This window comes from Ambystoma mexicanum, chromosome 6p (genome assembly GCF_040938575.1).
Source record: "Ambystoma mexicanum isolate Mex_15411 chromosome 6p, UKY_AmexF1_1, whole genome shotgun sequence".
Lineage (NCBI taxonomy): Eukaryota > Metazoa > Chordata > Amphibia > Caudata > Ambystomatidae > Ambystoma > Ambystoma mexicanum.
In genome coordinates, this window is record NC_090935.1 from 771,644,511 (window position 1) to 771,672,105 (window position 27,595).

The following is a 27,595-nucleotide window of genomic DNA, read 5'->3' on the forward strand; positions in this document are numbered from 1 at the left end:
ATTTGCAAAGATGCTAGTTTTGGGTCTCACCATATACAAGGTATATTCTCATTGCTGGTGTCTAGTGCAACTTCAAATGACCCAAATAATGCGATCATATTCCTGATATAGTCAGCATATGTTGCCACCATCATACTGTACATCTCTAATCCTTAATCTTCCATCGCATGTGTTTGGTTGCTTCCATGAAAACATTCTCAGATGTGTCAGGTTATGAATTGAATCTTGATAAGTCGGAAATTCTCCCCTTAGCTCCCCGATTTCAGATGATATTGATTCTTTTTGATGTCTTTATGTCCTATGAATATTAAATACCCTGGAATTATTATTGCAGCAAATGACTCACACTTTCTAACAATTAACACTTATTCTATTATAACTGTGATTGCAAATATGATCACTAAGTGGTCGCCATCATATTTATCATGGGAGGGTAGACTTGACACTATAAAAATGATGTCCACTCCTATCATCCTATCCACTTTGTCCATGATTCCTATCGCTTTCTCCAAAGCACTCTTTAAAAAGATTGACTCCCTCCTACACAAATTCCTACGGAACAAGAAAACCACAAAAATGCACTAAAAAAACTTAAACTATAAATAAATAAATAAATAAATAAATAAATAAATAAATAAAACAAACAAACAAACAAACAAACACATAAACTTCCTAAGAACTTGGGAGGTGTTAGGTTTATTGACTTTGACTCTTACTATAAAGCATTTGTTTTAAAACAACTTATTTTACGGCAATGTTCTGAGGAAATACCAAATACTGTCCCTACTTGGTGTAAGGTTGAACTGGATTCGTTAGCTCCCTCCCAATTAATTTAATTTCCTAACGCGTCCTTGCTCAAGAGTTTTCCCTACTTTGCATTTTCTTAAAATTGCTTAGTCAAGTTTGCTTACCGTTGCCTCTGATGTATTGAATTGAGATGAGAGTGTCTTATGGTTTCATAAAAGTTAGCGTTGCAAAGTGGATATTAAACTTATCCACAGATCAACAAAGGGATTTCCTGTATTCATCATGTGATGTATTATATTTCGACAATTCCCTTTTCTACGTTAGCATATATCTTCAACCTTGCTAGTTCGGATTTTAATGCTCATAATATTGCTGAAACTACTATCCTGTTAATGCTGAATCATTCTGAAAATGCACCTTTAATAGAATTAGAGAAGCGTCTTCTAAACATTTCCACTAAAGCTGCTGCGATTTATACATTTCCAGTATTAATTTCGCTTATACTGATCATTCTATCACCAATAGCTGGGTTAATGATCTTGCTGTTCAATACACATCTAATGTCTATTTACTGCTCAACTCAGTCTTGATAATCTAATTGTTTAATTGCATGGTAACTCTGATTTAGTCTAGATCTCCTCTCCCAATGTATTTCACTTTTGTGTTCCCATTGGCTTTTATCTGATTTCTTCTAATTGCAAGCGCTACGAATGCCTGTCCAATGCTTCATGGAGGAATTATCTCTGTTATATTCATAGGATTGAAAAGCCTTGTGCCATTACTATTAGACTATTAGAGATGTAAATAATGATAATCAAAAATGGAGTCCTATTACTGAATAGTGCAATACCTCTACATTGAAACTTCTCTAATATATCATATTTTTACATTTATCCCCACTGTGTCTTTTATTGTCCTTTATGTTGTATTTCCTTTGAATTCCCTTGGTTTCAATGGCCATATATTTCTTGTCACTCATTTCTATTAATACCAATTATTGTTTTTGCAATGAATTATTATTATTGTATTACCAATGTAATGTTTCATTTTTGTTTATAACCTTGATACACAACTTTGACTCTTCTAAATTGTTAACAATGCCTTTGTATGTATTCAAGATTATTTGTTAAGATATGTATAACTATGTTAAGTGTTGAATTTAGCATTTTGTCCTTATTCTTTATAAATACTTAATAAAAATATATTTAACAAAAAAAGTATAACCCAAGTGTAGCATCAAATGCTCCTAAAATGTCATCATTGTGAAAAAAAAAGTAGCAGGAGTCCTATGGTGGTCTTTCCTCCCAAGAAGGAAACACAAAGTACATTTACAAGTGCTAAGAACCATGGGCCTCATTACACGGTAGGCAGTGAGCCATGGCGCTATTAAAATACCGGCACCGCCTTGGTGGAAAAGGGATTTACTGCCCCATTCCAAGGTTGGAGGGGCGGTAAATCCTCCTTCCACCATTGCCCTTCCCCATTCCCATTTCTGCCCCATAGGGCTCTATGGGAATGGGGAAGGCGCTAATTACGGCACCGTAATTTTGCGGTGCCGTAATTAGCTCCGAGGTCCCTTTGCGGATTGAATTTTAACGCCTGCAAAAAGCAGGCGTTAAATCCCCCAACCCGCAAAGGGACCTCGTTGTAAGGCGGTAAGGATTTACCGGTACCAGTATTTTACCGGTACCGGTAAATCCTTACCGCCATCCGTGTAATGAGGCCCCATGTATTGCTAGTGTGCACGGAAATAGAAAACAGGCTACTTTTATGTACATGAACAATTCATGTTTACTAGCACTTGTAAAACATTTTGGATATTCCTAGACTGGAGGAAAGGCCCTCCCGTAACCGACCACAAAGGTGTTTGCATTCTTCTCTCCCAAACTTGATAGACATGATATTTCTTCCATGTGTCATGTTACAAGCATCCTCCTATAAAATATAAAATCGTTATATCGTACAGATGTTGCAGGCAGTGGAGATCGGAGACATCATGCTGCCTGTCCCATGTGAATACAAGAGGAGGACTGGAGTTCCCGTGGCTCAGCCGGGACACATGCAGAGCAGGCGTGAGGGGGTTGGTTAAAACGGAGAACTGAACAAAAATTGGCAATTTGCCCACACTAAAGATGCACTCTGCCATCACTAAAGACCTATGTGGTCAGACGCCATGTTTAATGTGGGCAGATTGGCCCGTTTTGTGGGCATACGCTGCATTCTCTATTAAAGATCTCTCACTTATGTAGTCCGAATGACAGAGGCAAAGCTTCAATAACCATTACTACCAATGTCCGGTTGTGATGTTGGCCAGCAATGCCTGTGTGTCATGAGTGTAGGGAGAGTGGGGATACGGTTGAAGTCAATGTCAGTTTTCCCTCTCCACACTAGTAGAATTTTGATGTTGACTGACACTTGGTGGCACTAAAGCGCCACCTACAGCCATACCGAAACAAATAGTGCAATGCTACAACCACCTAACATCAGTCCGTTGGAACGGTACTACGTGTTCAACTTCGAATTATAGTATGGAAGGACAGAACCTCTACACTAAGGTGGCCATAACCCAAATACAGCATTCCAAGAACACGAGTGCAAAATACACTATATTCTTTTCATTTTTAAAGGAGGGTATCCACAGACTGTAAAGTACCACAGTACGGGTCCCCAAATACAGTACTACAGATTTACATACAGCACAGTAGCTTTCATAAAGAGTGTACGGATGGAGCGTGATATATTATAGTACTACACAGATGTTTTACATGTAGAGGCATGTCCTGTTCATAGAGAGCAGAACATTGATATTGAGATTTCCCTTTTCAAATGTTTGGAAAAATATGTTTCTTCTGGGACTGTAATCCAGCAATCTTGCTTCCAAAGAAGACAGCTAGTAAGGATGACCTAGCGCCATATGTGTGGGGCAGCATGCAGCAGGCACACTATACTAGGTTGGGCGACCTCTTGAAAATGGCTAAACGTTTGCAAATGGTCAATGTGATTTGCACTGACTACCATAATCTGGAGAGAGAAGAGTTATGCAATTAGTTCGCTGTGCAATGTATCCGTAACAGCAAAACATTGAATCGGGGGACGAGATACGAGCGTATTGTTGAAAGGGGCATATTCCATGTGATCTGAGAGTCTTTATGTCCATGGCAACTTCCATGAAATAATGATTTTTCTACAGGATAAACAATGGCAATTGTCACAGTATTTCTTTTACAGTCCTAATTCTATATTAAAACTCCATTGTTTTGCAGGAGCTCTGCGGGGGAATGCTGTACCTGTAAGCCATGCCTGCTCTACTGGAGCCCCAGTCCAGCAGTGGATGGTGGATAACACAGTTGTTTAAACTGCACAAACAGATTGAAGTACATCTGCCCGAGCAGATATCAAGGCAGTGCTCCTGAAGGAGAGACTTACCCGCTCTAGTCCTAGCAGAACCCAGCAGCCAGCTTGCTGTCAGCACTTTGGGAGAGGGGCCACATCACATCTGAAAACAACGGCCATCACTGCAAGCTTGTGTCCTTCACATTAGCACAAAACATAACACAAATGAAGTGTTTTGTAGCATGCCACTATTCGGCGAGCCTTAGTACTTTTAGACCATTATGGTGTTGACTGGTACAGTACCAAAGCCTTTAACATAACTTAATAAAACATAGCACTAATTCATGAAAATGTTTCACATCCCGAGCTCTACTTGGCTAGAAGGGGCCTCGTTGCCATGACCCCTTTAAGGCGATAACCTAGATAATACAAGGGGTCATATGCCCCTCTGTTTGCTCCGGAACCTTTTCCCCTCTCCTCTTCACCCTTAGATGCCTCTGTGTACACGAACCAGGGATGCCAAGTGCACGGGCTCTTCAGGGAATGGGGAGCCGCTCGGAAAACAAATTCGGGGCATGTCTCAGAGAGAGAGGTCTGTCTAGCAATCAAATCCCAGATCTTTTCCTCGCCCTTTTGTTTGTCCTCCTGGCTTGTGCATGCTTTTGGTGCTTAATCCTCTGTGTTTGTATACAATCATTCATTGGATTGTCTGTTCTAACAAATAATAATACGAAGATGTATTCACAAAGAATTAGTGCCACTCTTTCTCACTGAGATTTGCTGCAGAGATTGCCGAGGCCCCGCATTAATAGACCCATTCCATTTTTTGGAACCACACTGTGAAAAAGCCTTCCAGACACACAAGGTACAGAATACAGAACACACGCCATTGCAAATGACTAATGCGGTAATGTTTGCACATGTTCTCGATACATGTACACATGGGGCCTGATTCATGGAATATTTTGCACGGTGCAAAGTACTTTTCACTGGTGCAAAGTGACTTTGCGCTGCCAACAAACACCCTAATTCATGCAACAGTGCAAAGCGACTTTGCACGGCACTGTTCCATGAATCGGGGTGTTGCACCAGGGAAAGTACTTTGCACCGTGCAAAATATTCCATGAATCGGCACCTTAATCTCTCCGCTGCATTAGGTAAATTCAAACACCACACCAGTATGTGTTCTGTACATTTAAATTAATTCATTTCAGGATGTGCCCACTTTGCAGGTGGAAACCCTGGAAGCACGCAGAGAGCAGCAGCCCGCGTCTGCCCACCTTGAAATAAGGCGGTGAAAAGACAGAGGGAGAAAACATATCTCATTAAAAGAAATCAGGAACTCTGAAAATATATCTAAAGGATTGAGCATTATATTTCATCAAAAAGAAAAACGAACCACACGAATCTCCATAAATGATCGGATGCATGTCTTTATGTAACATTCAATGAAGGAACTTGGAAGTCTTCAAAAAAAGTACAGAAAATATGAACTAATAAATATAAAAGCCCTGAAGAAGCTCACTAGTAGGCCCCCAACAATCAATGAGGACTTGTAGGCCGTTGTTTGATGACCACCAGATGACCCAGGACTAAGATACCCAATGGCACATGTGAAACTGCAAATTTGTGCAATATTTTGGTTTAAGCTGTGTGTATTGGAATGCAATTAAGAACTAATCTAGAACTTGACTTTTATATGGAATAGGCCACTGTATGATGAGCAAGAGATGATACGGGACTAAGATACCCAATGTCAAATGTGAAACTGCAAGTTTGTGCAAAAATTTGGTTAAGTTGTGTTTATTGTAATACAATCAAAAACTAATTTATAACTTGTTTTTTTACGGAATAAATGAAAAACTGATTAAGAGATACTCAGCGCAATTGGGCAATTCTTGAAATGACTTAATGTTGGTATATGCGGCAGTATATTTTCAAAATATTTGTTCTTTAAGTGCAGGAAAGGAAACTTTGAAGACCTAAACAGTGAATGTTCATTTCACTATTTCAGTTACGCGAACCTTTTACATGCTAAATTACAGCATTGACTCCGCAACACAGGTATGCAGTAACATATCCATTTAACTATGTGTCTTTCATAGCTGCAAAGACGTTATCTTGCACCCACTTGAATGTGCTTTAAAACACATAAAAAGAACATAGGCAGATGGGTTCTCAAGACCTTTTCTTTGGACAGTATACATGTGTGCATGTGTGCATGTGCCGCATTTAATTAGAACAATCTATGATGCAGGCCGCCTCTAGGGACTCGGGTTTAATGTTCGAACCCCAACATTCTGTCCTTCCCAAGCCCACACCCGCGTTATTTGGCCCTAAAGTACAGTCCAGGGGTGTTGCTAGGCCTGGAAAAGATCAGCGGCTAAGCTAATGTGGGGACTGGCGGGACTCGGGGCTAGCTATATCCTTCTGGTTGTAGTCCCTGAGCTTCTATCCAGAGCTACAACCAAAAGACCCAGGGCTATAGCCCCCTTAGGCCCCCCCCTAGCAACGCCTCTGGTACAGTCACCCCCCTTTTCCCCTGAGGAATTATGAAAGTTGCTTCCCCTGATACTACTTCATTTTTAGGCAGAAATGGAAACCCTGGCTTGGCTTCTCTCCAGCTTCTAGCTGAGCTGTAATTGACGCCATCAATCACCTGCTATATTCACTCATATGTGCAGTGATTTGAAGCTTCGGCGATTAAGCACTCCATAAATCTCCCAAATGCATAAACACACTCTATTGCTTCACAAATCCAAACAAGCTGTGCAAAGCAATGAATCCCTCAGATAAATTGGAACACATTTCTCCATTTAAATTTCGCCTGAACTACACCTGATACGGAAAAGGTGCTGCGGATCTTTGTCAACGGTGAGATTTCGCCGACGTTTAGACAAATATGATTTAACGGCGTCATTTTACGCTGCATTAAGAATAGATCTCTCTCGCTGCAGATTGGGCATTTGCAACAAACCTGCACAGACCATGGTAATTTACATCCATTTTCTTGGAAAGGCATTGTCTATGCATCAGCCTAAAAGATGCATAGTGTAAGGAAGGCTTAAATAAATGATGAAAGCCCTGCGACGAGAGGTGTTTTAAACCCTAGGATTAAACAGAATAAAACGTGTGCAGGCTTTTATTATTTAGGAGCATGCATTTAGGAAGTGGATTCAAGAAAATATGTTTTACTCAGTACCCCAATAAACATCTTTACTGGTTGGAAACTTTCCGGAAGCACATCTCTTTCGGTTATCCTTGTAGATCCTTCCTCTTTCCTCAGGAGCCTTTAGTTTCCTATAATTCACCAAGAACGTTCTAAAGAGGGATGTCTACAATCCAACATGGCTGCCAGATCTAGCAACAAATGATTTATCAAAAAGATAACACTCCAAGCATGGCTCGGACAGTTGACCATCACGCATGAACACGAGAGATGTATGTGCAAGGCATACAGTCCCACTCCAGACCCAAGGACATATGGGCCGCATTCAGGGCATATCTACAGGTCCAAGAAGCAAGCTCCGGTGAGGAGGATGACTAGAAAGACTTTATTCATTAAGAGTCATAGAACCGTTTTATTAGCAATACCGCTCATGTTAGTACGGTTGGTTTCATTAAATGTATAATGATATTTCGCCTGCTTAATGCTCACATGCCTTGTCAGAATTAAATAAAGATTTTTTTTAAAAAAAGAAAACAAGTGGACAACCCTTTTTACAAGAAGTATCTGAGGTACCAAATGTTGTGAGCATTTAGGACAGAATGTCTTGCAGCCATTTAGGAACATGCCGTCATGTTTTAAAACTGATATGATCCGTTGCCCTCAAGCAGACAGAACGTCAATGGACTAGAGCAGTTTGCCATAACAGCCGGAAGTGTCTTGAGTTTTTTCATGAACTAAGTCCACCCGCGATGAGATGAGCCCACCAGTAAGGGTTTCCAAAGGTTCACATCATTTCCCACCAAGTCTTCAGCTATTTCGCTTGAGCTGAGGCAGGAGTGGGGCACTTGGAGATGACGACACAGCTGACAAGGTGAAGCTGTCAGGGACATCAATTCATCACACTGCAGGGGGTAGTGGAAGTGAAATTACTTCCAGTCACATTCCGACCCAGAACGCCCCACAGGAAGTGATATCACATGGGATTTAACAAAGTTGGCATCAAGAGAAGTGACATCACATGTGTTTGCCAAAGCTACAATTTGTGTAAGATCAATCTAACAAATAGTTACTACAGCAGACCACATGTAACTTTAATTTCCTAGAGCACAATAACTTGCTTGCTGTCTTTATAAGACAGGCGGTGAAGACCTAATTGCCAGGGACACAGCCAGCAGAGCGCCTTCTATGTGATTCTTGCAAAATGAATCAAATGTACAGCTCCTATTGTGCTGTGACTCTCATGCCCTGGGAGCTGCAAAATGGGTTCTTCCTTGCACAGTGTTTTTCTCCACGCCCAGCCCCACATCTCTTTCCCGCTGATCAGGGAGTTTCCCTGGGAATGCTTGTCTCTTGCTCCCCACACTCCCTATGCACAACCCAGGGACATCCCTGAAACCCCTGGCTCTTCTCTCCTCCCACCTCCCAAGTCTGTGCTCCCCCCTTTCACTCCCATTGCCCCGCACTTAGCTCTTCTTCCTGGCTCCCCTAGCTCAGCCTGGTTCCTCACACAGATGAGACATTGCACCATAGCACCATCATATGGCAGGCGCTCTTCCTTCATATTCCAGTAGCGCTTCATATAGCTTGTTACTATCATTTTATACCCCTCATGCTCTCAAATGGCAGATAGACAGTAGACATTCATTTCTACATGGCGCCTCACATGCCCAGGTGCTGCCATCATATGCCAATTGTAGCCTTTACTGCCCAAGCACTGCTATCCTATGTCATGTAAAGCCTCATAACCTACGTACTGTCATCCTATGCAAGATACAGCTATGAGCAGCATCAAAGTCACAATTCCTGCCAAAATATGCCACTTAAAGCCGTATATGCCAGATTAAGTCATCATACAGTGCTTCTGGATTGGGGCCACATTTTAATTTAGCTGTTGTTTCGTTCCTTCACATTGCATTTCTTTCCACAGTGCCTCCCAACGGTATTTGGACAGCCTTTTCCACATCCACATGTGTTTTCTCTCGTTTGGGTCCAGGGTGCGGGTCTCCCAACTGTATCCTGATACTGCCTTTCTCCACAGCCACACTTGCTCTTCTTCCCAAAGTGTTCAAGGTGTGGGTTTCGAAACTGTGGGCCTCATTACGAGTTTGGAGGTAGCCATGGTGCTAAAAGAGCCATGGCTGCCTCCAAAATCGTGTCCGGGCCCGGGTTCTGTGAATGAGGAATTACCGGATCATTCCGACCTTGGAGGACCCGGTAATTCCTCATGCACAGAACCATTCCCCATTCGAGCCCCAATAGGGCTCAATGGGAATGGGGTTGGAGCTAATAACAGGCCCATTATTAGCTCCTTGGTCCCCTTGCGGGACCCGGAAAGGCCGTCTCGTTTTACCAGACGTCTGTTCCGGCTCACGCTAAGGGACCTCGTAATCAGGCATCCCGAATTGAACGGTGCCAGTCCTGTACCGGCACCCTTCATTACGTGACCACCATGGCCGTAATGAGGCCCTGTACTTACTACTGTTTTTCCTCTGCCACGCGGTCTTCTTCCCGTAAGGACCCAGGTTGCTTTCCCGTTGTGAGTAGCCCTTCAGCTACACAGTGCCTGCTCTGGCTACGTCTATCAGCTCCAGCTATGTCTATCAGCTCCAAGATCAGAGGCGCACCCGAAACACCACCTATGCACCGGTCAGACGTCATCCTTACTTGACACCACCTCCCAGACACCTTAGCACCATTGTGAGGATCCGTCCAATCCGTCCGACCCATCCTTGTAGCTGAGACTCCCCCTCCCGTAACACCCCTCCAAGTATCCTCCCTCTCTCTCCAGCATTGTCTTCAAAGATCTATACCATCCTCCAGAACCCTCCTTCTAGGAACCGCTCCACCCCATCCCCCAGGCCCCTTCGACTCTGCAATTACATTGCTCTCCACACTTTGCATCTCTAAACACTGCATGAAAAGTTCTGTGCTTTCAGCCCTTTCACAAATGCCCACATCCCCTGCTCAATACCTAAAAAACAAATAATGTATCTCCCGGGCAGCATCTATTGAGTATACCTCCCCCTACTTCACACAGAGACCTAAGACATCTCTGTCACCTACACCGTCACTGCCTTCCTCACTCTGCGAAACCCAGAAAAATCACTCCTCAGCCTGCTAACCAGCCCACCTGGCACTCACCCATGAACACCTCCAGAAGACAATCACCAGTCCCCCCTAGCACCCTTAGAAGATGGTCCCCAGATCGGGAAATGACTGGGAAACCTGTTTGGAGCTTCGCAAACCCTCACCACCCTCTATACAACACAGATTCCTCCTCCACCAGCTCAGCTCAGCCTCACATGAGGGACTTCAACACATACCCCCTGCACAAATCGCATCCCTGATAAACCCTACACCCACCCCTATCCAGAGGCCTTCCACCACCCCAGCCCTCTTCACACACACCAACGCATAAAGCCACCTCCGGCCCTCCCTACACGGAAACCCTCGGCCTACCCCAATAAAACCTTTCCTTCAAACACATCTCGGACCAGTCACCAATTCCTGCCCTCTGATTCTTCTACATTACAACCACGAGCCATCCACCTAACCTCCCATAGCAGGCTTCCCCCCTTGACTACTGCTATCACTGTGTCAACTTTCACCCTCCCTCACATCTACATCCTCTCAGTCCCCAGTCCCCCAGCCCCAGCTCCCTACCAGAATCTACACCCCCCTAACTCAAACACACAATCAATTGGCAACCTAAAGTGCATTCTGATCAATGCCAGATCAGTTGCTAAAAGCCACCACAACATTTACGACCTTATCACCTCGCAGGGTCCCAATATCCTCTCATCACTCACACTTGGTTCTCCCAAGACTTCCGTCCCATTGAACTTGAAGCCTTCCCTCCAGGCTATAATCTCATTGTGCATAACAGGACAAGCACGCAAGTGACATTTCCATCCTCCACAAGCCCCTACTCTCAGTGGCCGAAGTGTACGAAAAGAAATAGTGGAACTATGTTCCCTACTGGCCTGCACCGCTCCCCACAAACCCCATCGCTACGCCCACTCCCATGCACAATACAAACCCCAGAACATATGTGTCTGCTGTTTAAGGGAACGCTCAATACACTGCACTGAAATTTCAAGTTTCAACTTCTTCCTACACTTTTATTTTAAAACGAAACCATTCCGGAATGGTTTCTTTTTAAAATAAAAGTATAGGAACAGTAAAACTTATTTTAAAGAAGTATAGGAGCACCGCTCCCGACCGCTCCCGCCCACTTCGACCACTGCCTACTCTCCATCTCCGCACTCAGAGGAACAAGCCTGCAACTCAGACTGTGAATCACACCTGGTAAAATGTCAGGTCACCCCCTGGCACACCCCCAGCTTCATGCTTGCATATAGAACCCTGGGATACAATAGGGGCTTGGCAGACTCCCTAAGTGACTCGTTAGCATCCATAATGGTCTTCCAGCTCCTCCTCGCAACACTAGTGGACTTCAATATTTGGTTCGACATCCCACACAACCCTATGACACGATCCCTAATGGACAACCTGGACACCCCACATCTAACACAACTAGTGTCAGGCCCTACACACTCTGCAGGTTGCACCTTTGATGCAATATTTAGCTCACCAGACCTCATCACCACACTGCCACCCTGACCATTCATCTGGACTGACTACGCATCTATCTTCTTCAATCTTTCCACAGTGAGGCCCTCTCCTCCAGCAGCCCTGGTGACACTTACCCACTCTTGCCCGTGGAAGAAAGTCAAAGTCATTCCTGATCTTGCAGAATCCCTTCTGTCCTCCTTGACCTCCTCACCCCTCCACTTCGAGCAAATCACCCTCACCCACTTTGATCACTGGCTCTTTGAAGCTCTCAGCACCCTTGCTCCTCTCAGATCCTTCTCTACTACACAAGGCCTCTCCCTAAATGGTTCACCGCCGCCCTTAAAACACTTAAATCACAGAACCACACACTAGAACGCAGATAATAATTTGATATAATAATAATGGTGCTCAGACCACCTTCACAACATAACCCTAGAAGAAAACCGCACCATCGACTCGAAAATAGCTTTGCACACGCCTCCCTCACTGTGACCTGAATTGGGACATCAGTACCGCCTTACACCCCACCACCACTCTTCTCATCCTTCACTCCTCTCTCCCACCCTGAATTTACCAAGCTACTAACAGCCGCACCTCAGGATTCCACGAGACCCCTCCCCCCCAGACCCTCACTAAAAGAAATCATGACATCCACCTTCATCAGAGACGTCGCAAGATCCACCGTCAACACATCTCTCATCCCAGCATAATTCAAAACCTCCTACATCAAGCCTCTCTTCAAAAAGCCCACACTCGCCCCCCTCATCTCAACCAATTACAGACCGATCTCAAACAACAGATTCATAGCTAAATTGGCTGACCCAGTGGCCAACTCACAACTATGCCAGTTCACAGAATCGAACCAGATCCTCAACCCCACCCAATCTGGCTTCAGACCCCAAAGAGGAACTGAATTGTAGATGGGGGGGCCTAATCTAACCCTCATGTCCCCAACACGACCATCAGCACAAAAGCACAGAAACGACAGACGTGCCTCATTTCTAGACCCCTCAGCACGAACTTCAATGTATCACAGGTGTGAGAAGCGCTATTCGCTCAGACATCTTGGACGATATGGAAATGACATTGATCGAGCAAGTCGACTGACAGCAAAGCCAGAAATCAATGACATCATCACTGACATCATGACATAGCCGCATTATACATGAAATACACATTCATTCATTCATGAAGTTACACAAACCTGCTCTAGTTTATTGTATATAGGCAGGAAGCAGATGCTTATGACTCACATAGGTAGAGGACGGATACACATACATATCTCTACATCTTTCACCAAAACTGATTAATGTAATCGGCTGATAGGTTTTTGGGTTGGAACCTGAACTTGTGATGTCACACTGGGATAAAACCAGGTGACACATGCTTAGAAGACCAGCGCTCTGGGGGATATTTGTTTTTCTGGTGTGATCCTTGTCATTTTGTTTGCTAAATGAAAAAGAGCAGCTTTGCTCCATGACAGAGTCTTCCATTCTTGTGGCATGGAGTTTTTGATGGGCCCAAGTGTTCTCTGATGATAATTGGGGTGACTGCTAGAGAGCCCTGCCCACCTTTACAAAGTGGTAGCAGAGGACGATTGCTCGTATTTTTCAGCAAAAAAACATCTCGTCCTGCCTCGTGCCTGAGGGGCTGTGTGGCGACCCACAGAAATCCATCCATACAATCACATGTGTGTAAAGAAGAGGTAGACAGGAGCTGTGTAAAGAAGAGACCGAAAGGAGCCGACTTTGAAGAGAAATTCCTGCCCACTTCCCGTGGGGCACCTATCAGACTGGGCGGCAGAGTGGCAGGTTGTGGGAGAGTCGGTGTCAAAAAGACCTCAGCGGATCACAGAGTGTAAGTATAGACTCAGCTAAAAGGCACATGGGGGGGAAGATATGTCTGTTTGTTGTCTTTGTTTGAAGTCTTTGTTTGATGTAAGGATATCTGGTTGTTAGGCGATCAGTTTGGGTGGTCAGCTTAGACAGTCAGCTTAGCTTGCAGATGAAAAAACTTTGAAAAGAAAGAAAAAAGAACAAAAATATATAATGGTTTCTCTGTGAGTTAGGCAATTCAGCTTGGTTCATGGGTGATCATTTAATGGTTTACCAGGGTAAATTGGTTAGCAGAAGAAGCTACCTTATATCCCGAAAGGTGGTTTCCTGTTTTACCTCGCATAGGTACATTTCTGTAAGGCAATGCTATAGAAAAGGGACCACAAGATTTATTGGATTTCCCTGTTACGAGACAGGAAGGCGGCCGTCTACATGTTATGTTCTATTTGTTATTTTGTTTGGGGCAGGGCATAAGCGGACACATCTGTTGAAAGCTCGAGTTTTGAAACTTCTTCCTCTATGGTAGTGGTGACGTCACCAGTGAGGTTGTTTAATAGGACTTAAAATATACAGGAGGATGTGGAACTCAGTCTGTAGTTTGCTGATTGTGAATTGAAAAGTTGTGCTGTGCAATTTGAGCGGAGCTTGAAAAGCTTACGAGTGGAATTGTACTTTGAGCCTTTAGGGCAGAGGAAGCCGCAAGAGGGGCGTTGCGTGGAGCACGCCTTTGTTTTTTTGATGGTGAGCCAGAGAGGGCAGAGAAATGGTTGTTATATTGTATTAATTGCAATTGGATGGTTCGAAATCCCGATTTGAGGTCAAGTAAGTATTGATAAAGTGTTATATAAAGGTGACGAAAATATAGGATACACCTCTTCAGCATATGTGCAAGTCCCCCCCACGTTATCAAGACAAAATACGCAAGTATAACGCAGAATGGACTCGCAACACAGTGGGCAAGATATAATGGAGGAAGTACAAAGAAGGGAAAGGGAAGAGAAGGAATAAAGTAAAAGACTACGAAAGGAAAGGGAGCGAACGGAAGCACGAGAGAGAGAGGAGAGGAACAAAAGAAAACAGAGAGAGCTGGAAGATATTGCATGGAGAAAAGCAGAAGAGGAAAAGGAAAAGCAACTGCAAATAAAGAAGGGGAAAAGGAGTTTAGAAGTCGAGCGTCTTGTTAAAGAATGCAGACACTGGGAAAGAGAAGAGCGCAGAAGCGGGAGAGTGAGAAAGAGACGAGAGCAGAGAAAGAAGCTGTCCGAAAGCAGTACAAATTAAGATGGACAGGTCTTAGGAGCCTGGCATGGGCATTGCTGTGCAGCGTGATCTGTGTTGTGTGTTGTGTGTTGAGGGCTGAAGTGTGCACTGCTTATTGCTGCTTCTCCTCCTACATCCAATCCTCTTCCTGCGCGGACTGCATCATCAAACCATGGTAATTTAGTGAGGGTGGTAAGAGGTGCCCCCACCCATTCTGCTATCTCCAAAGCAGCCAATGGGAGACGGCTGGGGGTTAGGGGAGGGACAACTGTTGAGAACTACAGAAATAAACCTGGCTCAAAGAGCAATGTATTTGTTTTCTGTTCCCAGCACTGCCTATACGATATTCAATGTAGGGGTTGCAAATCAGTGACAAGGGGTGCTAAGGGGAGTTGCTAGAGGTTGCAGGGGCTGCCACCCCAATTGACAATGATGGAACTCATATCATGCACATATGAAGTGACAGGTTTGCTTCTGTGTTGCTAACCATAAATGAAAGGATTTTCAACGTTGTTGTCTGTTGACTGACAGTCAGTGCAAGTGCAAATGATTTAGAGAGATGTGGGCCCTCATTACAAGTCAGGCGTTAAGGGGTTAACGGCGCCGTAAAGAGCGTCGGCGCCGTTAAACCCTTAACGCCTGATTCACACTTTAACGCCTGCTTTTTGCAGGTGTTAAAGTCCAAGGCGCTAAGCGACCTTGGTGCTAATTACGGCACCGTAATTTACGGTGCCGTAATTAGCGCCTTCCCCATCCCCATTATGCCCTATGGGGCAAAAATGGGAATGGGGAAGGGCAAATGGTGAATGGGGAATTACCGCCCCACTCACCTTGGAATGGGGCGGTAATTCCGCCATCCACCATGGCGGAATCCGGCATGGACCATGGTGCTAATAGCACCATGGTCCACTACCTGACGTGTAATGAGGGCCGTGATCTCACAAGTTAAATATTATGCATGCATTTATTTAGCAGTTATTTATAGTTCACTCATGCAATCTAATGGCTGGAAACGCAGAGGTAGAGGGAGGAGGATGCAAACTGGGTGATTTAATAGTCTTGCAGACACTGAAGGTGCAAATCCACATAAGAATACTGAGGACATCATTACAAAGCTTAATAAAAATTGCTTAACTAAAAAGAAAAAAAAGAATATTGTGGCCATGCTGCATTACAGTAGTAAAAATATAAAGGCCCAAAGATGAATGTTTTCTAGGAGAGAAGGTAGAAAATGGACATAACTGTCAGATATACTGTAGATGATGCAATACATTTTCAACAATTAAGCCAATGCTTATATGAAACATTCATCAGTGAGGAAAATACTGAGACCCACCCACATTTTCACAGTATTATTCACTTTTTATGTTAATTCATTTTCACCTCCACAGTTTCCTATCCTTGGGTGGTGTTGTATGAATCCTGTGTGCTCTGTTTAAACAAACACTCTGGGCTTTATTCCCAAAGATTTCCACTGGGGAAAATTGGGAGATTGTCCGAGCAACCGAGATGTGCTCCTTCTCCCTCATACCTGATTCTCAAAGCCTAAAACTGGAGCAAATCTAAAGCGGCCTGGAGCATCTCTGAGATGCCCTTGGGCAAATCGTGTGCCTGCGGTGCAGCTACTAGTCACCACTAACCCTACAATGTTTGGGTTTGGGCCTAAATTGCACTGCTCCCACTATCCATGAAACTGCCATGTGCACCCTATCCAAGCTCTGGGAGAGCCTGACTCAGAGGAAACATGCACGTATTGGCTCGGGCAAATCCCACTCTTCAGTCAGATCCACCAGCGAGAAAGGTGCTGTAAACTGCTACCGCACATCTTAAAGACAAGAGGGTGCCATGTCTGCTCCCGAGCAGTGCTTCCATCTCTGCGTTTTTGCCTTGGTGTGGCCCTTTTTCTGCACCCTTGGAAGTGATCCCCCTTCCCTCACCACTACTCAGACACCACAGGTGGGCATCCATCCACCTTCACCCCCACACCGGTTGGCTAAGGTGTGCGCTTGCCCATTCCTACTATCCTGTTCCTGGTGTCACTGACAGTGCAGATCACTCGCTCGCTCTTCCAAGCCCCTCCCTTCTCGTCCACTTCCTGTTTCCCCATCCAACATGTGGTGGGCGCTTCCACCCACACCGCCCTCCCACCTCCACCTCTCTGCCCCTCCAGGCCACGCCTCCCCTTGACCCGGGATGGAAAAGCAGCACAGGAGAGACTGGAACTGCAAATGCAGCACGGCGAGACCTGGAGTGGACACGCAACCGTTAAATGTGTACAGGGATCTTATTTTATTAGGTATTTGACAAGGCAAAGGCCTGGCACCAATGAGCTGTTGGGCATATTAGGTTGAACACATTCAGTAACGGGCTACACAAACAGGAGGTTCTGTGCATTGAATACTATGGCGTGTACCTTTCGGCAAAGGCCAGAGCACAGATGCCAGGATATGACTGGGAGTCATATGAAATCTGTAGGTAGGAGAATGGTAGATGGCACATTGTAATTGTAATTGGGTATTTATAACATGCTTAATATCCAGAGGTTTCTAAGCACGGACCCGGGGATCGAACCTGTGTTGCTCCGTGCTTCCAAGGCGAGAGCGTTGCCCCTGAGCTATCCGACCGAGACATTGTTTTTGCATATTTACATGTTACACATGTGTACAATTCTAGTGACAGTAAAATCAAAGAATGTGCTTAGAATCAAACAATGTTTAGTGAAAAGCCAACGGTGAGATGAGAGACCAAGTCTCCAGGTCCCGACTCCCGAGGTAAGCAGTAGACCTCCGCAAATGAACTATTCTAAACCGCAAATCACAAACGTCCTGAACTTTTAGAAAGTCTCGGTGCTAGAAGTATCTTAAGTTAATGTCAGAATCGGGCTGATGGGAGATTCTGTGATCAGTGAGTTGGAAAGTTCAGAGCCTTTCCCACCAGTGGATATTCCAAAGAAACAAAGCATTGGTTTGCAGGTCCAATGTCTTACAGGCGGCAGTTTCAAATAGAAACTAAAATGAAGAATTTGCTTTCTACTGGCAGAAAAAGAAGCAAACACATACAGGGAAACAAACATGCCATGTTTTCTTTCCCAGGTACAAGGCTGCAATATTTGCATAACACTCTAATAATCAGTGTCGGGTGGATGCATAACTGTTTATGCATTCTTGTGATTGACTGAGTCGGCAGCAGCTTTACTGGCCTAGCACAGGTTTATTATCTGCCAGGCATGTACTATCCTTTATTGTATAATTAATTAATGGATAAATCATAACCTCTGTGGCACTTGTGGAAGTATCCTTAGAAAGATCAAATGCTGCATCATGAAAACATACTGTAAGGCTGACCCCATCCCAGCTGTATGGTAGTTAAGCATCATCTCCCTATATCAGGGTTGTCCAACTGTGGGCCGGAAACTTGAAGGGTTTTCAGGATTCCCCTCATTAATATGAATGAGATAAATTTGCATACAATGATTCTAAATGTATGCACATTTTTTCTCCTGAATGTTAATGAAGGATATCCTGAAACCCATCAGGATTCCAGTGCTCAAGGCTTGGCGTTGTACAACCCTGCCCTGTATTGTAATATTACAAACCTCAACGGAACCCATCTTAACAATATCCAAATAATTGTAAACAGACTTGGACATGCCTAGCACATGCGCAATTCTGCAGGTCTTCTATTAAAACTCGACTCATCCACTTTAACCATACTTATTTGATCAAATTCAGAATGGTGGATGGCTGAGTGGTTCTTTTCCAGATTCAAATGTGGGACCTGCAGGTTACACACATCATTGCTGCAGGTGCATTAACCCGACTAAGCGTAGAAAGCAGATCAGCCTTTCACGATATATGGTTCAAAAAATCTTCCTAGATCATGTTGTTCCCAATTTGGGTTTTAATTCAACGTTTGTCTGTTTTTATTGCAGTGATCTTTTCGAATTTGCCTATGGGGTTCCTGTGTATACTTTGTTAACCTAAAGAATTAAAACTGTCCTGAAGACAGCCTAAATAAGAAAGAAGACACACTAGGGATAGTGTCTAATGCCTTTTGTTGTGCCGAAACATATGTAGAGTGTCCAAGGAACAGAAATAGAAATCCTAATATATGAGAGTAGATAATAGCTGGCTCTCGTTTAGTTATTGGTGTATACAGCCTAATTGACAAAATACATCAAATCTGGTGAAAACATCAAAATTGTCAAAAACTGTGTACATATATTCTTTATGTCACGTACTAACACCACGATCTGGTAATATATTGGATTGTATAAGGTACTGATACATTTGTTTTATGTTGGCGTGCCTTGTGGAAAGTGCACAGAATGTCTTAAACTGTTTTTATTTATGAAACATTAGGTGTTTGAATAAAAATTGTTTTAAATTAGTACACTTTTTGTACCAACATGATTAATGTGCTGTGACTGAACTAGCAAACAGTACGATAGTGAAAGACTGCCGGATACACAGCGGATTGAGAAAGGGGTAGTTGGTCTTAGTTTAGTTGTGTGGTGCATTAACCCATTCAGATCTGTCACTGCAGACTGTCATTTCTGGCTTGTCTGGAGAATGTTGCCACATGCACAGTGCTCGTTTTCCTCTTGTGAAACCAACTAGCAGCCGCCCCTTATGCATTCCTTCCCCCACACTTCCCTCGCTCGCTGCAGCATTGGAACATATTTTTGCAATGTTTCCTTTTTCATAAGAATCACCTGAAATCGGGCGGATCCTTCTCCAAACTTCCTTGGATGTTTGTGGCTCCCAGAGGAGATTTGGGATGGAGCACAGGTGGCCGGGGCCCATGGACATGCCCAATTCCTACCTGAGAAACACTGCATAATTAACTTATGTCAGGTAACAAAGGGTTAAAAGTTCAAACAGTCCCGGTACACGTGACATGAGGACGGAGTTCACAGGGAGAACAACCGTTACTCTGCAGCGTGCACACAGAGACGCGTCAAGGTTCTTCTGTGGCCTAAAAAACATGCACGTGCGCAGCTCTGCCTGCACAACAGGGAGATGCTTGGTTTCCCTATGAAGCCATCCTCTTACCATGTGTACCAAACGTTGGCGCATCTCTTTCTGCATGCAACAGGGAGATGCTTGGTCTCCCTGTGATGCTTGGTCTCCCTGTGAACCCCGTTCTCACATTATGAGCACCATGAATATTTGAACCTGTACCTCAGAATGTGAACGGGAAACCATTTAAGCAAAGGGATTTGTTCCTCCTGCAGATGCTGGATTACAGTGAAACACGTTTTTAGGAAAGGTCTACACAAAATGTGGAATAAGAAAATTGTAATAAAAAATGAAAACTAAATCTTATTGGTTCTAATTGATTCAAACCAAGCCAAATTTGAGTGAGCGCTCAATGCATTCCCGCCCTTTTTTTACCATCACTCTAAAGTTCAACTCCTGTGCATCAAGGCTATTGAGCAGCGCAGAACTTAACTTACATTCACAGCCCGAAGCACAGGAAGCACCGCTCTCTGGCATATTCATATCCAAAAAGTAGCTCAACATATATATCTGCAATGGACAGACATAACTCAGTATTATAAAGATAGCAAATTGCTCAACTTTTTCATTATGCCTTTTTGGTTTTATTTTATTTATATAGCGCAAACCTTACCAACGCGTGATATACGGAGCGCTGTACAGGGCAAAAAAGAAAAACAATGTCACTTACAGATAAGTTCCCAGGTCAAAACTGGGACCTTCCCGACAAGAAATATTAAAATATCCATTTATTCAATACAGAATACCTATAAAAATAGAAGCAATTAATATCAAAGCACATATACAAAACAATGTACATTTAAAAATATACAATTTCAATAAAAATATAAAGGTACTGTGGTAGTTAAAATCCAACTAATGAGATCCTTAATGTAAAACAGCATTCCTTTCTTGAAAAAGTGAGTTTTTAACAACTTCCTACAGTGCAATAAAGAGTCAGCCTCACGAACATGAATTGGAAGAGAATTCCAAAACGCTGGGGCGGCAACAGGGAATCGTTTTTTTTTTTTATTTGGCCTGTCTTTACCTCTGGATTAAAAAGTGTTAACTTATCTTTGTTTTGGGAGTTCTCATTTCTACCTAAAATATAAAGCTTTTCAGAAAGATAAGCAGTGTGGCCTAAACAGGGACGTAATTTCAACAAAAAGCCAGAGGTAGTGGAAGTGACATCACATGACCCTTGACCTCTGATGACATCACAGTAAGGGATGTCATTTGACCCCTCTCCAAAGTGACATCATGGGAAGCGATGGGACACAACCTTTCACCCCTTGACAAAACAGAAAGTGGCACCTCATAACATTGCTTCCAAGTACACTACGAAAAGTATGGTTACAATATCACTCTAAAGTGATATACATTCATACAAGAATGGATCACCATATGTATCATTAATATCCATGCGTATAGGTCCACATTATCAAATTACTGTGAATGCAAGCAGACGTCCAAGGCCAAACAATGATGTGTTGTTATATAGCACTTACGCTTAAGTGATTTATATAGAACAAATATACACACAATATTACCCATCCTGTGTTGGTACTCATTTATCGACCTCAGCAGGATGAAAGGCTTAGTTTACCTTGTCGGGAGTTGAACCTGAAACCTGCAGATCACACACACATTGCAGCAGCGTGTGCTCAACCCACTGAGCTATCGTAATGGCTATAGCTATCAGAAAACCAGCCACTCCAGAAACAAAGAGCCACAAGCTGCTGGCCAGAGCCCAGGAGCCTCAATTAAAAAAAAGTTATTTTTTTTAGGGGTAGCAAGGGAGACCACAGGGGTAACTAGGGAGACCTCAGGGGCCGCAGGTGAGGCCCGTGCCATCCCCTAAATGACATCCACAGGCCTAAATGAAGAGCTTTAAAGGCAAGACAACCCAATTTTAAAATAACCCACTCCTGTAGGGGGAGGCAGTGTAAGAGCCGAAAAATTGGCCATACTGAGTCACATTTTCTGGCTCCAACAATCAGTTTAGCAGCGTTGTGGAAAAGCTATTTCAAGGGGATTTAGAGTAGTAGCATGAACCCCCACAAGTAAAGCATTGCCACCATCCACATGACAAAGAACCAAAGATTAAACCATTCTTACCAACAGCTAGTTGTAAGAATTGTTTTATTTTTTTCGAAGTACTGAAAGTTGGTAGTGTGCTGTTTGCGCTTTCCTGTCTGTGTGTGATTTGGGGAAAGCTCAGGATCGATAAAAACCAAAAGATTTCAATCCATTTGAGGCTTGTCAAGGAATAAAGACTGGAAAAAAAGAAGTGACTGTGTCTAGGATTTTACAAGTACTAAACTGGATGAATTTGGTTTGGGAATTATTAAATTTCGAGCGTACCGACTTCATCCAGGTCACTATGTCAAGCATAAATTGGTGTATTCTAAAGACATCCCCTTCTGATGGCACTTGGATATACAATTCTGTATCCTATTATATAAATGGCAGCCTACAGTACTAGTATGAAAGCCTGTAAATAATGTTATTACAAGCTAATTGTGACCTCACTACCGACCTGTAATAAGAAACTGACATCACTAACCATCTGCAATCAGTTATTATGCTTCAGTTGTCACAATGTCTGCTGCTGAACCAGTGTAGAGCAAAATTCCAGCTGCCACTGCAACACTTTATTAAATCCGTGATAAGCTTCCCAAAAGCTTTTCCTTGTAAATGTGCTTTCTGTGACACGTTTCACTTATTAGCCGATAAGGAAGTGTTTATGGTAGTAGGTTTTGTTGGTGCACTGCTGGAGTTTAACTCATGAGAGCAAGAATCTGCAAGTTCTTGCTTATTTTAAAGTACAAAATGTAAACATTTTAAAATGCATTTTATTTAACTGCTTACACATTTTTCTGCAACACTTTAGAAGCTGCATAGTATTGTCTTGTTATCCAAACATGGTCTGCATTGATTATATGTATGAGCAAGTGGAAGATCGCTTACAAACATTAAGCAAGAAGCCAGGTACTAAAGGGCGTGACAGTGAATGGACATGTTCCACTACCGTACGTAGAAAGGATATCCTAGGAGCTGCACGTAATACAATATCCTCAACCGTACATAGAAAGGATATCGCAAGTCACCTCGGAGTTCCACGTAATACAATATCCTCTACCTCATGTAGAAAGGATATCGCAAGTCACATCGGAGTTCCACGTAATACAATATCTTCTACCATATGTAGACAGGATATTGCAAGTCACCTCGGAGTTCCACGTAATACAATATGCTCTACGATATGGAGAAAGGATATCGCAAGTCACCTCGGAGTTCCGTGACTTTCCAAAAGAACTCGGCCTTCAGCCTCCTTCCTCTATTTAGTCTCAGAATTTCACCGTGATTTGCAATATCCTTATTATGCACAGTAGGGGCTACGTATCCCATACATCTTAACTTGGAAAGTAATCCTACAATAAGGAAATTCCAAGTGGTGAATTCCCACGTGTGAAAGGTCTTGGACAATCCAAATTCCGCACTCATGTCACACCAGCCTTTGCCCCATGTTGTCTGTGGGCTCCTGTTCTGAATTGCAAGAGCTATGCCGGAAAGGAAAGGAAGCACTCTGACATTTTAAACAGCACGGTTTATCTAATAGCCACACAAATACACAGCAGGCCGCGTATGACTCATTTTCGCGGCCTGTTCTGTCATCGCCAGCTCTGCTGCTGTTTCCCAAATCTGTTTCCACTTGAATAATCTCAGAGTTGATACAACTGTTATAGTTATAACCGGCACACGTCAGGAATGATTGTTAAGGGGGAACATTGATATGATCGATTGAGGCATTTTTTTTTTACAAATAAAAAGGTGCAACCTTTCACACAGACACAGAAGAAAGGTGAAAAAGAAGGAGTAACCCGTTTACGCCTTGATGCTACAGGCCAGGGCGTGTGCATTTAAAGCAGGAGTAGGCGCAAAAAACGGATTTAGCATTTCTGACTTCTTGCTGTAGCTTTATTAAAATACTGACGAGCAAACGCTAGATGCATCGCTTTAAGAGCACACGCTTGCTGATTTTAAAAATGCATGAATAATGGCTGTGGCCCAGTGCCGCTGGCACGCAGCAGCACTCGCTTAGCTTAATGGAGTTCAGCCATGGCACCTGGCCAAGCGCGCGAGACAGCAGGTGGTTTCCGGTGTGAAGGCTCGCGCAGGTTCCCTATCGCCACGCACACTAGCTGCTTCCGCCACGAGCCTTTCCGCAGAGCGTCCACGTCTGTGGGCAACCCTCGCGCGAGGCGACGTTATTCATCGGATGCAGCCCGCCCCAGACGAACCAGGCCCAAAAAGACGAACGGATGAGCGCAACTGTTTAACAAATGGAGTCGTTATGTGGATATGCTAGTTCTTGCTTTGAAGGTGACATGGTACAGGGGGGTGCGTGCAGCGGATATTCGAAATACATTGACAGTTAATATCGAAATGCGCAACATACAACTAACATTAAAATGAAAAACCAACGGCAGAAAGAAAAACTGCTTCTATATCGAAGCACGACTGCAGAATGAATAGGCACATTGAGAACGCAGCCAGTGCAGAAACGCGCGTGACTGGAGCACAGGTAGCGTGACTTGTTGCCTCTCTAGAGCGTACTCACTATTTCTCCCGCACACGAACCCCAAGGTATCATTCCATCCAAAAAGCGAATTTCGCGGGCTGGCCTCTGCAGCTGCGCGGCGCTGGCACCGGCGCTCTGCCCCCAGCTACCTTCTTTGGGGCACTCCAACTTCTCACTGCGTCTCCGCTAGGTGATAGTGCCGACATAAACACGGCAAGTACCACCTCACTGGCCTGCCTGACCCCACTCCCGACCCGTCGCTGCCCTAGTGCAGGTCACTTTAGCTCCTCGTGTTACCAGCCACAGAAATAGATCCCGCTCCGCTGCCAGTATTACTCAGGCTGCAACGCGTGCTGTCCGGCGATGATATCTGAGAGCCCAGCGGCCGGTCACAGGGGTCTGGAGAGCCCACAGCTGCCATACCCAAAGACCGAGGCCACGGCCCAAAACCCTAAAGACCTAGTTTGGCCCTCGGCCCTCGTTATGAGTCTGTCAATAATGGCAAGAACAGGCAGTATTTCAAATGCCACTTTTTTTAACCTCTGTGTAATTATGGCCTAATGTACTAAAGATGCTGCTTCGTACCACGGAGGCCCACCTATAAATAACTAGAGCATAGGTTTGGAGTTAGTTCTAACAAGTGTTACTTAATTAGCATCATAAAGTAACTCCTCACGCAGACACCTCCCTGGTGTGCATTACGCTTTTAATTAGTTATCGCTGTGCTTGGAGCACAGAGAACGGCACGGGAGCTCCTGTCTCCTCGTGCACTCTAACTCCTCGCTACTTTGTCTTGTGATGCCCTGTCCCACTCTGCTCCATGCTACAAGCGGCGTGCGTCATGACTCGGAACGGAGCGTGCAGCGGTATGGGCGCATCACTACATCACCCCCATTTCTTTTGATAAGTGTTCACCTGAGCAGTTTGTCAGTAATGTTCGTCCTGACTGAACTTCTCTGGAACACGTCCTCTTCTTCCGGGTCTCTGGTCACCTGGCTGTGAGTATCCTTCATGCAATTCAGTGCCTTCTTAGCCTGTTCTCATTTCTTCCCTTCTACTGGGCAATATTTGCTGTTCGTTGGCTGATGCGTCAAATTCTTCACTTATCCTGTCAGATGATTCGCCGCTAATTCTCAACGGAATGCTTGCACTGCTTGCTTCACTTCTTCACTTCTTTTGGTAGATTACTACCCTGGCCATGTTCCATTTTTTTTCCCACGTTCGAATCTTATTGCATCATGATGCGTTCATGGAACAGTCAGTGATCGACTGTACTTACTAAGAACCCTTGTTCTTCTGGGGCATACGTATCTTCACAACGTCGCCCACCTTTATGTCTCTAGCAGCTGAGGCGTAGTAGCCAGGATTGTCTTAACACTCGAGGCCTAAAGCTCATGCAGTTGGGCCTACTACAGTGACATTAACATCTGGAAATGCCCACACAGCTCGGCATTTACAGATTTTTGGTGAGCCTTGCCCGCTCAGGGCCTACCCTGTCCACGCCTCTGTCTAGCAGCCGTTGAGTGGTGTGCATCAAAGTTTTCTCTCTAGTGTCTCGGATGGCTTACCACTCTTCTAATTATCTTTGAGACCTCTACGGTTTTCTCCTGATCCTTCTGGTGTGTCCATGCTGGGATGAGCTTTGTGTTAGCTTTTTGTCCTCTCATTAACTGGAATGATGTGACTCCTGTGGTGGAATTTACTGTAACTGTGTGCTGAAATTGTGCTTTTCACTGTTTCATGGCAATTTGTGCTGCATGCTCTTGCTTGCTGAATTGCTTCCTTAATCATACCGTTTGCTTGTTATACGTGTCCATTACCTCTCAGGTGATACAGGGGCATCCGGGTGTACTTGATGATGTTCCTGAACAGAAAATGTATCATCTCAGCTGATAAGAATTGTACTCCGTTATCAGAAACTACTCCTTTTCTGGACATCCTTCTCTCCTGAATACACCTGTGGGGGATTGAATAGTTGGACTTATCTCATCCATAAATTCTGCTTCCACCCACTTGGAGGTGTAATCCACCAATACCAAAGCATATTTGTGTTCTACAGGCATAATTATAACAATAATATTTTTTTTATAATGTGCTTAATACCAAAGAGGTTTCTAAGCACGTACCCAGGATTCGAACCTGTGTTGCTCTGCCTCGTCTTGCTTCCAAGACGAGCAAGTTGCCGTTGAGCTATACTACCCGTGCTTCATGGGACCGATGAAGTAAATGCCCACTTTATGCCAAGGATGCCTGCGTGTGATGAGACGTGTCCCCTTCTTTGCATGCTGCACTGTGCCTCTCCATGTTGCTGTCCATGTCCGGCCACTAATTGTGCTCTTATAGCCTCCTTTTGGACAGCGTGCAACCCAAATGGCCTTTGTGAGCAAACACCAGTAGGTGCTTCATAAATTCGGTTGGAGGAATGAGCTTGTCTGCTTTTCATAGCAGGTCACCATCAGTTGTGATTTTGGTTTGCATTTTTCTGCAAGGGTGTGATTGGAGATGAGTGTTCCTTTCCGACGGCCATCCTGATTTGGTGAGGTCTGCTAGCTGTTGGAACATAGTGTAAGCTTTGGTTCGCTGCAGCCATTTATCCGCCGATATGCTGGGTGCGGTATGTTCTTCTGTATCTTGTATCGATGCTACAGCGCAGTCAATGACATCCCATTCATCTCCCTGTTTGTGTGGCAGTGGTAACCTGGATAGGTAGACAGCTTGTGAATTCTCCCAGCCTGGAACGTACTCAACCTTGAAGTGACTTTGCTTGTGTCTTCTGGTTATAAAATGTGAAGCAGAGGTTTGTGATCCATACGTAAAGTGTGACTGTCCTTCTGAAGTGTTCCATGGCCCACGCACATGATAGCGTCTCCGCCTCTATGACCGAGTAAATGCGCTCGGAGTACGTGGGGGCATGCAGAGCAAATGCTATGATGGAATGACGTTCTCCTTTTGCATCATGGTCGCTCCTAGTCCATAGGCACTGTCATCACCTGTAATGATCGTGTGCTTGTCTGGAACAAAAGGACAGACAGTGGGAGCACTGAAGATGCTTGATTTAATGGTATCAAATGCAATTTGGCAAGCTGGTGAC

General features: G+C 44.1%; 1 protein-coding gene across 1 annotated transcript in view; it reads right to left on the bottom strand.

Moving 5' to 3' along the window:
* Positions 1-24,718, bottom strand: part of MCTP1 (multiple C2 and transmembrane domain containing 1) — a 3,303,831-nt gene extending 3,279,113 nt beyond the window's left edge. Inside the window, exon 1 of the mRNA XM_069627643.1 lies at positions 24,544-24,718. Coding sequence (XP_069483744.1) covers positions 24,544-24,576 — 33 coding nt within the window. The 5' untranslated portion in view covers positions 24,577-24,718. The remainder of the gene's footprint in view (positions 1-24,543) is intronic.
* Between the last annotated feature and the right edge of the window lie 2,877 nt (positions 24,719-27,595).